Genomic DNA, 17,340 nt, shown 5'->3' with positions numbered 1-17,340 from the left:
ATCCCTGCTGACTCTCAAGATATCCTCCACTATTCATCCTTCATTTTTTATCTCAGTCATTTTTCTGTCCATTAGTCATTACCTTCCAGTTATCACTCCTGACCCCCATGGAGTCATCTTCTGTGGGTTCTCATAGCATTCTGTGCTTTCCTTTGAAGGAGAGGTAGTCACGAAACCTCACTGTTTATGAATGAATATGCTGTAGAGGGGTGATACAGAGCTGCTTCTGTCCTGGGGTGATTGGGGTATTTGCCAGTGAGCAGGAGGCATCTGAGAGGTGGAAGTGCACTTTTGGCAGATTCAGAGCTGAAGAGATAAGAGCTGGAGTCCAGGGCCTGCCAGAGGTGTCTGTCCATGCTGGTGAAATACCCCTCCTCCAGGTTGAGACTCTAGAGTGGTTGTACCGCAGGATTGTTGAGCAAGCCACTCATCTGAGGCCTCAGCTTGGTCCCACACTGCTGGGACAGTCAGGTGTTTGGCAGGAGGAAGATGATCACCCAGACCCTAAATTATTTCTTCAGCTTTAGAGGATAATTTAGGTGCACATCTTCCTTCATGTCCCAACCTAAGGAAATATTTTAATGGAGCCACATAATGCTTCAACAGAAAAGAAAATATTGATAAATTTAACCCCTTTAAAATTCATCGCTTCTATCTATTGAAAGAGGAACAAATGTTTTATCACCATGAATTAGCAAAAAGGCAAACCACATAGTAGACAAGATATTTGTAGCATGAAATAACTGATATAAGGCTGAAATTTAGAATACATAAAGAACTCATTAAGAAAAATCAGATAAGGGTGCCTGGGTGGCTCAGTTGGGTAAGTGACTGCCTTCGGCTCAGGTCATGATCCCGAGGTCCTGGAGTCAAGTCCCACATCAGGCTCCCCCTACGCTGCGGGGAGCCTGCTTCTCCCTCTCCGTCTGCTTGCCACTCCCCCTGCTTGTGCTCTCTCTCTGTCAAATAAATAAATAAAATCTTAAAAAAAAAAAATCAGATTAAAAATGGGCAGAAGATGGGCATCTGGGTGGCTCAGTTGGTTAAGCGACTGCCTTTGGCTCAGGTCATGATCCTGGAGTTCCCGGATCGAGTCCCGCATCGGGCTTCCTGCTCAGTAGGGAGTGTGCTGCTTCCTCTGACCCTACCCCCTCTCATGCACTCTCTCTCTCAAATAAATAAATAAAATCTTCAAAAAAAAAAGGGCAGAAGACTTCCGAAATGAAGACATCAAAACGTAAATGTAATAAAAGGTGTTCAACCTCACTAGTAATCAGTTAAATGCCTATATTATAGGCATGCCTTGCAGATACTGTGGGTTTTGGTCCCGATGACCACAGTAAAGCAAATATTGCAATAAGGCAAATTAAATGAATTTGTTCGTTTCCCAGTGTGTATAAAAGTTATGTTTATACTGTACTATAACCTATTTCTCAGCAGTAGGTCTCAACAGTGGGCTTAAAATATTTAGTAAACCTTGTTGTAAACAGATGTGCTATCATACAGGCTTTATTCTTCCATTTACAGAGCACAGGAAGAGTAGATTGAGCATCATTCTTAAGGGCCCTACCATTTGTGGACTGGTAAATGATCACTGGTTTCAACTTAAAAAGTCACCAGCTGCATTAGCTCCTAACAAGAGAATCAGCTTGTCCTTTGATGCTTTGAAGCTAGGTATTGACCTCTCTAGCTAATAAGTCCAAGATGGCATCTTCTTCCACTAGAGAAGTCTGTTTTGTCTACACTGAAAATCTATTGTTCAGTGTAGCCACCTTTAGGAATTAACTGAGCTCGAACTTCTGGAGAACTTGTTGCAGCTTCCACATCAGTACTTGCTGCTCCACCGTGCACTCTGATGTTATGGAGACGGCTTCTTTCCTTAAACCTCATGAACCAACCCCTACTAGCTTCGAGCTTTTCTTCTGCAGCTTCCTCACCTCTCTCAGCCTTCCTATAATTGAAGAGAGTTAGGGTCTTGCTCTGGATTAGCCTTTGGCATAAAGGAATGATGGGGCTGCTTTGATCTTCTATCCAGACCACGAAGACTTTCTTCATATCAGCAATTAGGCTGTTTTGTTTTTCTTATTTGTGTGTTCAGTGGAGTGGCACTTTTAATTTCCTTCGAGCACTTTTCCTTTGCATTCACAACTTCCCTAACTGGTACGAGAGACCTAGCTTTTTGCCCATTTTGGCTTTCAACATGCCTTCCTTACTGAGCTTAATCATTTCCAGCTTTTGATTTAAAGAGAGAGACTGTGTGACTCTCCCTTTCACATGAACACTTAGAGGCCCTTGTAGGGTTTTTAATTGGCCTACTTTAAATATTGTTGTGTCTTAAGGAATAGGGAGGCCTGAGGAGAGGGCGAGAGATGGCTGGTCAGTGGAGCATTCAAAACACACACAACATTTATTGAATAATTTCTACATCTTATAAGGACCTGGTTTGTGGTGCCCCCAAAACAATTACAATAGTAACATCAAAAATCACTAATCACAGATCACCATAGCAAATACAATGATAATGAAAAACTTCAAATATTGCAAGGATTATTAAAATATTGACAGAGACAAGAAGTAAGCAAATATTGTTGGAAAAATTGTGCCAATAGACTCGTTCAATGCAGGGTTGCCATAGACCTTTAGTTTGTAAAAAAAGCACAGTATTTGTGAAGCATAGTAAGGCGAAGTATTAAAAAACGAGGTATGCCTGTAAAATAACATTAGGATACCAAGTTATACTGGCTGACTTGGCAAAAACATCTGACACTACTGTTGTTAGTGTCATTGTAAAGCAAGGAAGAAATCTCATATTCCAATGGTGGGAGAATAAATTAGTACAAACACTGTATTAAGTCGAAGTATGCATACCCTAGAACTTTGGCTTCTAGGTGTATGGCCTACAGAAGATCATGCTTATGTGTGCCACAGTGCTCATAAGCATTGAAAGTTTGAAACAGTCCCAGTACCCTTCAGTAGTAGACTGGATAAATATAAATAAATTGTGGTTAATTTATGCATTGGAATACTATACAGTGATGAATATGGATAGAACTACAACTACATTCAAAAGCATTAGTAACTTATACAAAGATAAGGTGAAAGAAAACAGTTGAAATAGAATATATATCATATGATTTCATTTATATAGGTTCAAAACCAAGCACAATTATTCTGTATTGTTTAGAAAGGTAAAACCAAGTGGTAAAAAACTAAAGAAGAGAGGATTCTGGGAAGATGGTGAAGTAGGAAACACCACGAATCTCTCCACATCTAGACAACTGAACCAGCAGAATCTGTCTGATTGAACGGTTTTATAATTCTGCAGTTCCTTGGAAGGTTTGTAAGTTCTAGGGGAAGGTTTGGAAGGTAAATGGCGGTTAATTTCAGTCCATTTCAGAGCTGCCTCTCCCCTAGCCATCAGCCTGCTGGCAGGCAGCTGTGCACCTGTTTTTGGAGCACCTTGCACAACAGCTTGTGGGACCCACAGTGGGCAAAATGGACCCTGTTCCAGATATCGTGCGTCTGTGCTCTGATCACTGATTGCTGCTTCTGATCACATTGGTGCAAATAAAGAGGCAGACCACCATTGTTGTGGCACCCCCTCCCCTCCAGATGACTTTCAAGGACTTAAAGGAGCAGCACCTTTTTTTCCTTCCCTTTGTTTTTCTCTTCCCATTTTTGGAGCCAGACATTAAAAAACAACTACATTGGTGGGGAATATTGGAAAATGCACATGCCAGGAAAAGGTGCAGAAAAGTCCTGAGAAGAGCTTGTTTATACTTCAGACTGCTGCTTTACACAGAGATAGTCTATAACAACCAAAATAAAACAACAAACCTTGGGAAAGGGAGATAATCTGATTTCCAGAATAACTACGTCATTACACTCAAATGTCCTGTTTTCAACAAATAAAATCACAAGGCATTCAATGAAACAGTAAAGTATAATCCATTCAAAGGAAATAAATGATAGAAACTGTCACTGAAAAAGCCCTGACGGCAGATCTACTAGACAAAACTAAAGGAAGATGTGAATAAACTCAAGAAAACAATGTGTGGATAAAATGGAGCTACCAATAAGGAGAAAGAACCAAAAGAACAAAAAAATTCTGGAGCTGAAAAGTACAGTAGCTTATATTACGAAATGAAAAGCCCACTAGAAGGATTCAAATGCAAATGCAGATTTGAACTGGCTGAAAAAAGAATTGATGAATTTGAAGGTGGGAAAATGGAAATTATAGTGTCTAAGGAACAGGAAGGACAAAGGTTGAAGATAAGTGAACAGAGCTCAAGGGACCTGTTTAACATCATCAAGCAGACCAACACACATGTGGGAAGTTCCAGGAGGAGAGAGAAATGGGCAGAGAATATTTGAATAAATAATGGCTGTAAACTTTTCAAACTTGATGATGGGAAACATGAATATAAACATCGAAGAAGCTTAGTGATCTCCAAGTAAGATGAACTCTAAGAGACCTACACGGAGACACATTATAGTCAAACTTATGAAAGTCAAAGAAAACGAATCTTGAAAGCAGGAAGATAGAAGTGACTCACCACCTACAAGTGATCCTCAGTATGGCTGTCAGCAGATGTCTCATCAGAAACTTCGGAGGCCAGAAGGCAGGAGGCCAATATATTCAAAATGGTAAAAGAAAAAATTTTGTCAATCAAGAATCCTATATCTGGTAAAACTGTCCTTCAAAGTAAGGGACAAATCAAAGACATTGCCAGATAAACAAAAGCTGAAGAAATTTGTTTCTGATAGAACTACCTGCAAGAAATTTTCACAGGAGTCCCACCAAGTTCGAATGAAAGGACACTAGACAGTAACTTGATGCAGTATGAAGTAAAGATCTCATAAAGGTAAATACATGGGCAAATATAAAAGCTAGTATTATTGTAACAGTGGTTTGTGACTTCACTTTTTTTTTCTACATGATACATTACTAAAACCAGTGGTCTAAAAGTTAATATTACTGTTAACTGGTTTGTGAATCCAAAATATGTTTTTACTTAAGAGACCAGTGTATTTAAAAGAACTATCAGTTCATATTTTGGGGCACACAGTATGTTAAGATGCAATTTTGTGGCAGTAACCAACAGGGGTGGGAATAGTGCTGTAAAGAAGAGATTTTGTGTTATTGAAGTTAGGCTGGTATAAATTCAAGATTTTTTTAAAATTTTTTTCTTTTTTAATTAAGTAATCTCTGTCCCCAACATGAGGCTCGAACTCATAACCCCAAGATCAAGGGTTGCATGCTCTACTGACTGAGCCAGCCAGGCGCCCCTAGGCTGGTATAAATTCGTATTAGAATGTTGTAACTAAAATGTTAAATGTAATCTCTTTGGTAACCAAAAACAAAATAGTTACAGAATATAAACAAAAGGAAATGAGAAAAAAATTAAGCATTTCACAACAAAATGTCAACTGAACAGAAAAGCAGTGCAGGAAATGAGGGACAATAAAGCTATAAGACATGTGGAAAACAAATAGGACAATAACAGAAGTCAGTCCTTCTTTATCAGTAATTGCTTCAAATGTAAATGGATTAACTCTCCAGTCAAAAGACAGAGATTGGCAGAACAGATAAAAATACTTAATCCAACTGTATGCTGTCTATAAGGGGCTCATTTTAGATCCCAGACACAAATACATTGAAAGTGAAAGGATAGGAAAAGGATATTCCATGCAAATAGTAACCAAGAGAATAGAGGTGGCTATTCTAATATCAGAGAAAATAAACTTTAAGCCAAAAGGGTTATAAAACAAATAAGGACTTTACCTATTAACAAAAGGTTCAGTACAGCAAAAAGATATAACAATGATAAATATTTGCACACATAATAACATACCAACAAAATATATGAAGGAAATACTGACAGAACTGAAGGGAGAAATAGATAGCTCCACATTAGCAATTGGAGACTTCAATACTCCATTCACAATAATGGATAGAAAAGGCAGGAGATAAGGAGATGAAAGACTTAATACTATACAGTACACCACGTAGAGCTAACAGACACACAGAACTCAACAGGATCAGGATATACATTCTTCTTAAGTGCACACAGGGCATTTTCTGGGGTAGACCATGTTAGACCACATATTAAGTCCCAGGAGATTTTATTTTATTAAGATTTACTTATTTATTTTAGAGAAAGAGTGCGTGTTAGCAGGGTGGGGGGGAGGGGGAGAGGGACAGGGATAGAGAATCCTCAAGCAGACTTCTCCTGAGCATGGAGCCCTGAGCTGAAACCTAGAGTTGGCTGCTTAACCAACTGGGCCACCCAAGTACCCCAAGTCCCAGTAGATTTTATTTTATTTTATTATTTTTTTTTTAAAGATTTTTTTATTTATTTGACAGAGGGAGACACAGCAAGAGAGGGAACACAAGCAGGGGGAGTGGGAGAGGGAGAAGCAGGCTTCCAGCTGAGCAGGGAGCCCGATGTGGGACTCGATCCCAGGACCCTGAGATCATGACCTGAGCCAAAGGCGGACGCTTACGACTGAGCCACCCAGGCACCTGTCCCAATAGATTTTAAAAGATATTATACAAAATACTTTCTCTGACCACTGTGGATAGTGAGAAATCAATAGCAGAACACTAGAAATTTCACAGATATGCAGAAATTAAACAGCACACAAATAACCAATGGAAAAAGGAAAGCTTCACAAAGGAAATTAAAAAATACTTAGAGACGAATGAAAACAAAATCACGATATATCAAAACTTACGGGACATAGCAAAAGTATTGCTAAGGGGCAAATTTATAGCTAAAGACACTTTATTTAAAAAATAAGATAGCAAACCAACAATCTTACTTTACAACTTAAGGAACTAGAAAAAGAAACTAAACCCAACTCTAGCAGAAGGAAGAAAATAATAAAATTTAGAGAAGAGATAAAGGAAATAGAGAATAGAAAAGCAGTAGAGAGGTGATTCTTTGGAAGGATCCCCAAAATTGACAAACCTTTAGCTCGATGGACTGGGAAAGAAGGAGAGAAGACTCAAATGACAAAAAAATCGCAAGTGAAGTAGATATATCAGACAAAGTAGACTTTAGAACAAAGATCATAATAAGAGATGAAGAAGGGCATTACGTAATGATAGAGGGGTCAATCTGAAAAAAGAATAAAACATCTGTAAATATTTATGCACCCAACATTAGAAGCATCTAATTATATAAAGTAAATATTAATAGACCTAAAGGGAGAAATAGACAGTAATAACAATAGGAGTAGGGGGCTTTAATACCACCACTTAAATCAGTGGATAGATCAAACAAAATCAAGAAGGAAACATCAGCCTTAAATGATACATTAGGCCAGAGATAGACTTAATATACATTTACAAAACATTCCATCCCAAAGCAACAGAATACACATTCTTCTCGAGTACACATGGAACATTTTTCGGGACAGATCGTATGTTAGGCCACAAAATAAGTCTTAATAAATTTAAGAGGCCTGGAATCAGATTAGCATTTTTTCCAACCATGCTTGGTTGGAAACTAGAAATTTATGTGAAGAAAATGGGAAAATTTACAAATACGTGGAGATTAAACATCATGCTACTGAACAACCAATGGGTCAGTGAAGAAACTAAAAAATACCTTGTGACAAATGAAAATGGAAATGTAACATACAACATTTATTGGATGCAGTAAAAGCAGTTCTTTCCCCCACCTGAATCACGAGTCTCTTGGTTCTGAAAACAAAAGCAGTTCTTTTTTTTTTAAAGATTTTATTTATTTATTTGAGAGAGAGTATGAAAGAGTACAAGTTAGCGGGGAGAGGCAGAAGCAGGCTCCCCGCTGAACAGGGAGCCCGACATGGGGCTCAATTCCAGGATCATGACCTGAACTGAAGGCAGATGCTTAACCAACTGAGCCACCCAGGCACCCCAACAAAAGCAGTTCTAAAAGAGAAGTTCATAGTGATAAATGCCTACCCCAAGAAATAAAATCTCAAACAACTTTATACCTCCATCAGAAAACTGTTAGAATGATCAAATTTAGTAAAGTTGCAGGATACAAAATCAGTACATGCAAATCTGTTGCATTACTGTGCATTAGTAATGAACTATTAGAAATTAAGAAAATAGGGGTGCCTGGGTGGCTCAGTCATTAAGCGTCTGCCTTTGGCTCGGGTCATGATCCCAGGGTCCTGGGATCGAGCCCCACATCAGGCTCCCTGCTCTGCAGGAAGCCTGCTTCTCCCTCTCCCACTCCCCCTGCTTGTGTTCCCTCTCTCGCTGTGTCTCTCTCTGTCCAATAAATAAATAAAATCTTTAAAAAAACAAAAATTAAGAAAATAATCCTATTTACAGTTGCATCAAAAAAGTAAAAATACCTAGTAATAAATTTAACCAAAGAGGTAAAAGAACTACAAGACATTAAAGATGTTGAAGACATAAATAGATATTCAGTGTTTATGAATTGGAAGAGTTTATATTGTTAAAATGTCTATACTACAACAATATACAGATTCAGTGTAATTTCTATCAAAATTATAATGGCATTTTTCAGAGAAATAAAACAATCGTAAAATTTGTGTGGAACCATAGAAAACCTCATATAGCTAAAGCAGTGTTGAGAAAGAACAAAGCTGGAGGCATCATGCTCTCTGATTTCAAAGTATATTGTAAAGCTGTAATAATTAAACAGTGTGATACTGGCATAAAAACGGACGTATAGATCAATGGTACAGAATAGAAAGCCCAGAAATAAACCCACACACACATGGGCAATTAATTTATCCTAAAAGAGTCAAGAGTATACAGTGGGGAAAGGATAGTCTCTTCAGTAAATGGTGTTGGGAAAATTAAACAGCCACATGTGAAAGAATGAAGCTAGAGTACATCTTAACCTCATATGCAAAAATAACTTGATTACCTCAAATTAAGGACTTGAACATAAGACATGAAACCATAGGGGCGCCTGGGTGGCTCAGTCGGTTAAGCATCTGCCTTTGGCTCAGGTCATGATCTCGGGGTCCTGGGATCGAGTCCCTCATCAGGCTCCCTGCTCAGCGAGGAGCCTCCTTCTCCCTCTGCCCCTCCCCCTGCTCATACTTTCTTTCTCTCTCTCTTTCTCTCTCTTTTTTTCAAATAAAATCTTTTTTAAAGAAAAAAAGACATGAAACCATAAAACACCTAGAAAACATGGATGGCAGCCTCCTTGATATAGGTCTTGGTGATGATTTTTTGAATCTGACACCAAAAGCAACTAAGGCAAAAATGAACAAATAGGAATATCAAACTAAAAATCTGCACAGCAAAGAAATCAACAAAATGAAAAGGCATCCTACTGAATGGGAGAAGAAACTTGCAAATCATATATCTGGTAAGGGACTAATATACAAAATACATAAAGAATTTGTACAACTCAGCATCAAAAACTGAACAATCTGATTAAGAAATGGGTAGAAGATCTGAATAGACATTTTTCCAAAGAAGACATACAGATTGCCAACAGATAAATTGAAGATGCTCTGTCATTAATTATTAGGGAAATGCAAATCAGAGCCTCACATACCAAGATACTGTCTCACACCTGTTAGAATGGTTATTATCAAAAAGACTGGAAACAACAAGCATTGGCCAGGATGTGGAAAAACCAGAACGCTTGTGCACTGGTGGTGGGAATGTAAATTGGTTCAGCCAGTGGAAAACATTATGGAGCTTCCTCAGAAAATTAAAAGTAGAACTGTCTATGACCTAGTAATTCCACTTCTGGGTATTTATCTGAGGAAAATGAAAACACTAACCCAAGAAGAAATATGCATGTTCATTGCATTATTATTTACAATAGCAAAGAATATAATACAATGAGGAAAGGACGATATTGGGAAAATTGGACAGCCACATGCAAAAGAGAAGCAGGATCGGATCACACTCTTACACCACAGATAAAAATTAACTCAAAATAGATTAAAGACTTAACTATAAGACCTGAAACCATAAAGCTCCTAGAAGGAAACGTAGATAGTAAGCTCATTGATACAGGTCTCAGAATGGATAGAGAAATTGTGGTGTATACAAAAGTGGAATATCATTCAGTCATAACAAATAATGAAATCTTGCCATTTGTGACAGCATGGATAGACCTTGAGGGCTTTGTGCTATGTGTAATAAGACAGAGAAAGACAATACTGTATAATCTTTCTTATATATGGAATCTAATATATATATTAGACACTAAGCTCATAGATACAGAGAACAGATTGGTGGTTGCCAGAGACAGGGGTGGGGATAGGAAAAATGGGTGAATTGGTTTTGTTTTTAGTTTAAATAAATTGAATTTTTTAGAATATGGCCTTAAGTAGACATTTCTCCAGAGAGGACATACAAATTGCTAATGAGCACGTGAAAAGATGTTCAACATCACTAATCATTAGGGAAATGCAAATCGGAACTACAGTGAGATCCCACCTTGCATCCATCAGGCTGCTAACAAAAAATGCCGCAAAACTAGAAAATACAGAGGATGTGAAGAAATTGGAATCTTCGTTCACTGTTGGTGGCAACGTAAAATGGTACAGCTACTGTGGAAAATAGTATGACAGTTCCTCAAAGAATGAAAAACAAAATTACTGTAATCCAGCAATTCCACTCCTGGGTATAGAATTCCAAAGAACTGAGAGGAAGGACTCATAAACAATTATTAGGACACCCATTTTCACAGCAGCATATTCTCCATGGCTAAAATGGGAAAGCAACCCAAGTGTCCATTAACAGATGAAAGAATGCACAAAATGTGGTATATACATACAATGGGATATTATTCAGCCTATAAAGGAAGGAAATTCTGTAATATGCTACAAAATGGATAAACATCGAGGACATTATGCTAAGTAAAATAACCCAGCTACAAAAAACAAACACTGTATGATTTTACTTATATATGAGGTCCTTAGAGTATTCAAAATCATAGTGGCAGGAAGTTAGAATGATGGTTGCCAATGACTGGGGAGAAGGAGAATAAGGAGTTATTGTGTAATGGGCACAGATTTTTAGTATGGAAGGATGCTAATAGAATGGACTGGAGCAAGGAGGAAAAATCTGTTAAGATGGTGATGTGTGAGGGTGGAGAGTGGAATGAAGGACCTGTTAAGGTATGTCTTAATTTAGTCAAGAATTTCAAAGGAAAGAAGAGAAAATGTCATGTTGTTTGTATGTAGGACTATATTATTTTCCTATCCACCTACGTTAGTTACTGTACTTCTAATACCTTGCTCTTGTATCTATTTCAGACTTTGGGGTTAGTGCTTTTTTAGCAACTGGTGGTGATATTACCCGAAATAAAGTGAGAAAGACCTTTGTTGGAACTCCTTGCTGGATGGCACCTGAAGTTATGGAACAGGTATTTTGTCTTTCGTTTTTATTAAATGATTTACAGTTTTGTACAGAAGGGAACAAAAACAGAGTAGCATTTGCTTTTGTTTGGTGTACAGGTTTCCCCCACTAATGGAAAGTAGTTTGTTCTGTGAAACCTTTTGTAAGCTGAAATGGCACAAAGCAAAGAAGCAATTACCACTAATTTATTTGTAAAAACTTCTTAGCATTTCCAGACCCAAAAAATAATCTCTTTTAGGCCTTTCTGATACCATAGGACACATCTTGCTGTTGGATACACAAACTAAGTTGAGATAAAATGTAGATGCTCACATAGTTCAAAGCTCTGGTGGCCTGAGCTGAATGTGGTTCTCTGGGAAGGAGCTGAGCGGCACCAGTCTCGCCACTTGGGCTGCGCGCTGCTTCCATAATGGCTGGCTGCAGAGCAAACGCTTTACGTCGTTTTCACTTGTTTTGTGAAAGCAAAATCCTCTTCTGATTTCTTTTCAAAGTGTAAACCTACGGTAGGTCTTTCATACAAGTCAAATGGCTTAATGGGAACTTTGAAAAAGTAGGGGGTGTGTGTGCTAGGTTAGCTTTGAGAAATACATGTTTCTGTTCTTTGGTTAAGACATAGGTCCACCCTTAACAACAGACCTCTAGATCTTTACAAATGATATGTGAAACTCAGGATTTATACCACATACAACCTAAGGAACAATATAATGAAGATTGGTTTAATAATAGTTTCCATGTTACAAATTAAATGACCTAATCTTTGTACATGTAGATTCACTGCATTGGTTCTTGAAGGACTAATTTTGCTCACAACCCCATTTCCCATTTGCTTTCAAACTACCCTAGTCAGATATTGCTCATCTAGTCATCTTACGGAAACTCTGCTAATTCTCAAATCAGTGCTCATTTCTTATTTCTTGCCTTACTTGTTTTCTTGTCATTTGAAACAGTTGATCATTTCTACCTTTACTTACATCCTTAGCTTCCGTAGTGGTTTCCTCATTCTTCCCCAGCTGTCAGGTCAGGCTGTGTCTCTGACTTCTTTTCTGCCTTCCTTCTACTTCCCAGGACCTTGTTCTTGAGTTCTCTTACTAGTTAGTCTCATCTCCACTTCTCACCTATTATATTTTCCTTTTAGTTTTTTGTGTTTTTTTTTTAAGATTTTATTTATTTATTTTATTTAATTTTATTTTATTTTAAGTAGGCTCCACACCCATTGTGGGGCTTGAACTCAACAACCCTGAGATTGAGAGTTGCGTGCTCTACCGACTGAGCCAGCCAGGTGCCCCTAAAGACTTTTTTTTAAGATTTTATTTATTTGAGAGAGAGAGAGAGCATGTGAGTCAGGGGAGGTGCAGAGGGGGAAGGAGAGGGACAAGCAAACGCCACACTGAGTGCAGAGCCCAGCGCAGGACTCGCTCTCATGACCCTGAGATCATGACCTGAGCTGAAATCAAGAGTGGGATGCTTAACTGAGCCAGCCAGGTACCCCTAAAGATTTTATTTTTAAGTAATATCTATATCCATTGTGGGGCTCAAACCCACAACCCTGAGATCAAGAATCATATGCTCTACTGACTGAGCCAGCCAGGCACCCCCCACCTATAATATTTTCTAAAGTATATCCATGCTAGTCTTAAGCCCCTAGATAGAAGTTTCAAGCTTCCTATAGATGTTTTACATAAATTTCTTTTAAGTATCTCAAAGTCAGTATGTAGAACTGAATTCACTTTTAACTCTGTCATAATGCCTGTGTTCACCCTGTTGGTGAGGGAAGCATTCCCACTCTAGGGTTATGCAGATGCTGAACACCTGACACTGGACTGCTGAGACTGACAGCAGTTTGTTAGTCACGTACACGCAGAGCTGCAGGGAGGAGGACGCTACATGTCACATGGGGCTGCACTCAGGAAGAGAGTCAATAAACAGTGGCTGTGGGAAACAGGCTTTGTAGTATCAAGAGAGTGAGGTGCCCTTGGTTTCCTTGTGAGGGTGATTGGCTCATTTGAATAATTCTGAGGGCTGGTGGGGAGCTGAAACCTGCTGCTCAAGGCTGAGCAGGAACTTTGCCTGGTCCAGTTGATAAGCAGGGTTGTTGGGGTAAGGGACCTTATCCTTCGGAGCAGACTGGGGAGGGGATCTTGCACTTAGCTCATTAGAGGCCCACCTTCTTTTACCAGATGTCAAGGCAGCACATTATATGGAGCTTTAATTTCAGGTCCCAAATCACACATTTCACCCCCCCCCCCCACCTATTCTCCTGGGTTGCTTAGGATATAAAATGAAAATATTTAATTTTATAGTGTGCTTATGACAGTATAAAAGGACAGAAATTTGGCCACGTGTTCAACAACTTTGAAAATATTCAGACCTCTTGTATCTAAGGTGATAAAACAAGACCATAACAGAAAATTTGGAAAACCAAAGACTTAGCACTACTACCTAACAATTTTGTTCTAGTTCTGTCCTTTTTCTAAAAAAAAAATAGATTATATACTTTTGTAATAAGTATCAAAACTTGTGAAGAATTTTATATTCTTTTTTCTTCATATATGCTTTATGACAAGTGGTTTTCTATATTTTCATATAGAATTCATTTACATTGCTTTTAGTTGACTATATAACATTTCTTTTAAGTGAGTATTCCATACTTAACAATTCCCCCATTGTTGGGGAATGTTCATTCAGATTGCTTTTTCTTTTTTCTTCTGTTACCAAGTATATTTAGCTTTTGCCTACTCTAGATTACTTTATTGGTGTAAAGCTCATGAACACTTTCATGGTTCTTGATACATACTAGAAGCTGCTTTTTAAAAGTGCTTTTAGGGGTGCATGGCTGGCTCAGTCAGAAGAGCATGCTACACTTGATTTCAGGGTCATGGGTTCAAGCCTCTCATTGGGTATAGAGATTACTAAAACAAATAAATTAAAGTGCTTTTAGGGTGTTAAAAGTAATCATGTACATCTTTATGTTCTTTACAGGTCCGAGGCTATGATTTCAAAGCTGACATCTGGAGTTTCGGGATCACAGCAATTGAACTGGCCACAGGGGCAGCTCCTTACCATAAGTATCCACCAATGAAGGTGAGGTTCACAGTCAAAATACTACCCCAGCCCATGTCCCAGTTTCTTTTCAGAGCCTACTCCTAGGAAATAAATGGATTTGAAAACGATGAGTTTTTAGAACTGTGAAGTAGGAAGCTATTTTAAGGCCAAAGGAATGGTTTATTTTTTAAAAGGAGGTGGGGGAGGAGATGAGGTTTATTTTTCATCCACTGCAGGCAACGAGTCCTATAATTATAGCTAGACATACACATGTTAGCCTATTTGCTCAGAATGGGAAATACCTCAATCCATTAGTAATTCCATTTCAGTAAATATAAATTGAATCTGAAAAGCAAGTATTAATTCTGACTATAGCCCCCTTTTATATTCTTTAGTGTTAACTTTTTTTATAAAGTGGCATATGCTTTTATATAAAAAAGTCACACAGTATAGAAAAATCACCCCAAATCTCACTATATAACTATGACCTTCCTTATTAACACCTCTGTGCATCAAACTAGTATGTTGCCATGAAAGTCAAAGAAGGAAGAGATTTAGGATGGACAGAATAATCAAAATTGTCAGTTACTGCAGAGAAGGTGGGAGGAGTGAGAACTGAAAAAGGCTGCAGCTCTGTTAACTAGGCATCGTCAGTGCTTTCTCAGGAGTGGCTGAGGAGTTCTGGGAAGAGAATGCCAGATTACAAGGGGTCATGTTAAAACAGAGCCATGAATAGGTAAAATCAGCAAGATCACATTTTTAATTTTGCTGTGGTTTTATTTATTTATTTATTTATTATTTGATTGTATTTTATTTTAAAAGTTGCTATGATTTTAATTTTTTTATAAAGTTTTTTTAAGATAAGGACTCTTTATTAACATATAATGTATTATTTGTTTCAGGGGTATCTTTTTTTTTTTTTAAGATTTTATTTATTTGTCAGAGAGAGCACAAGCAGGGGGAGCAGCAGGCAGAACAGGCAGAGGGAGAAGCAGGCTCCCTGCTGAGCAGGGAGTCCGATGTGCGGCTCGATGAGGACCCTTAACTGAGCCACCAAGGTGTCCCTGATTTTAATTTTTTTTTTAAACATTTTTTTTCTTTTTTTTCTCAAAGATTTTATTCATTTGACAGAGAGAGACACAGCAAGAGAGGGAACACAAGCAGGGGGAGTGGGAGAAGGAGGAGCAGACTCCCCACTGAGCAGGGAGCCCGATGCGGGGCTCGATCCCAGGACCCTGGGATCATGACCTGAACCGAAGGCAGACGCCTAAGACTGAGCCACCCAGGCGCCCCTGATTTTAATTTTTTTAAAAGGTAGTTTGGCAGTATAAGAATGGGGACAGAGGACATGAAGAAAGGGTTCTAACTAAAGGACATTCAGTGCTGATATAGTTGAGCCCTTGCAGCCACTTTACCTGGGAAGCCAACTATCTGTAGGATATTATTTGTGTGGAAAACACCTAAATAACTCTGTTTTCCAAATAACTGGTCTAGAGTGAACTGCTTATGTATTGGAGGTTGTCTGTATTGAAGAATTTTGGCTACAATACTTAACTTTACTGAGTCATCAAAAGTTTCTATTATATGGAAAATTCTTCCAGGTTTTAATGCTGACACTACAAAATGATCCTCCTTCTTTGGAAACTGGTGTTCAAGATAAAGAAATGCTGAAAAAATATGGAAAATCGTTTAGGAAAATGATTTCATTGTGCCTTCAAAAGGATCCAGAAAAAAGGTAAAATATGAGATAAAGCTTATGTTTTTCTTCATCTAATATTGTAAACCATTGTGGGAAGTCTAAGTATCACATACATACATTCATGTGCAGGAAACTATTTGCGCATACTCAAATATATTTATTTAAATATAAACTTTAGAAAAAATATACAGAGACTATTACACTAGATAGGAAATGAATGAATGACTTTTTTACTTCTTTTTAGTATATGGTGTATTCTAAATAGTTCAGCTATTTCCTGATTAATTTTTTATAATTTTGTATTTTGTGAATTCTGTGTTAATAAAATACCATGTTAGTGGGACGGCTTGTTTTCAAATGTATTTAAAAGTCATAAGCAAACAAATATCTTGATGCTGTTTACAATTTCAATAACAAAAGAAATACACACAGCAAATGTTATATCTAATGCCGAATAATCATATGTATTTCCTTATTGGAAAGATATTTTAATGAGTGGACCAAAAATGCAAAGCGCTTACTTATTAACACTAGACAGATTAGAAGGCAAGTAAGTGAATAAACATGATCATCTAAGAATGTCTAATGTCTGTATCTTTATGAATTGAACAGAATTAAATGATGTTGGAAGTCATTGAGTACAACCTTTTATCTTTGAGGTCAACCAGCTACCTAGTCGTTGAGGTGGGACTTGAATCCAAAACTTCTGATTCCTTACCTAGGGTTCTGTTTCCACTATATCTCATTTTTCTGTTTCACATATATATTCCACTCAGTGTTTTAGCAAAAGAGTTTTTAAATTTTGATATCTCTAACGATCAACAAAAGTAAAAGATTTTAATTGGTATCCTTAGTCATGTCTTTAGTATATTTCATGGAGCTTCAGAATTTACTGTTGGAAATACTGGAAAGGATAAGAAAAACAGGTAGCAAAGTTCAAAACCTGTGCTATTAGAACTTTTTTTCTGTTTCTGAATAAATTGGTATAAAAGATAGGGAATACTTGGGGCGCCTGGGTGGCTCAGTCGTTAAGCGTCTGCCTTCGGCTCAGGTCATGATCTCAGGGTCCTGGGATCGAGCCCCGCCTCGGGCTCCCTGCTCGGCCAGGAGCCTGCTTCTCCCTCTCCCACTCTCCCAGCTTGTGTTCCCTCTCTCACTGTGTCTCTCTCTGTCAAATAAATAAATAAAATCTTAAAAAAAGAAAAAAAAAGATAGGGACTACTTGCAGACACAGCAAGCA

The 17,340-nt window shown here is 38.0% G+C and overlaps 1 protein-coding gene across 2 annotated transcripts in view; it reads left to right on the top strand.

The window, feature by feature from the left end:
• The window catches only part of OXSR1 (oxidative stress responsive kinase 1), a 94,513-nt gene that overhangs the window by 50,107 nt on the left and 27,066 nt on the right, over positions 1-17,340 (top strand). For both annotated transcript variants that reach the window (XM_032408982.1, XM_032408983.1), the window contains exons 6-8: positions 11,257-11,366; positions 14,339-14,440; positions 16,003-16,136. In XM_032408982.1, the coding sequence (XP_032264873.1) occupies positions 11,257-11,366; positions 14,339-14,440; positions 16,003-16,136 (346 nt within the window). The remainder of the gene's footprint in view (positions 1-11,256; positions 11,367-14,338; positions 14,441-16,002; positions 16,137-17,340) is intronic.

Source organism: Phoca vitulina, unplaced genomic scaffold, assembly GCF_004348235.1.
Source record: "Phoca vitulina isolate PV1807 unplaced genomic scaffold, GSC_HSeal_1.0 scaffold10, whole genome shotgun sequence".
Lineage (NCBI taxonomy): Eukaryota > Metazoa > Chordata > Mammalia > Carnivora > Phocidae > Phoca > Phoca vitulina.
Note: the sequence above shows the minus strand (reverse complement) of the source record. Positions and strands in the feature narration are given on the sequence as shown.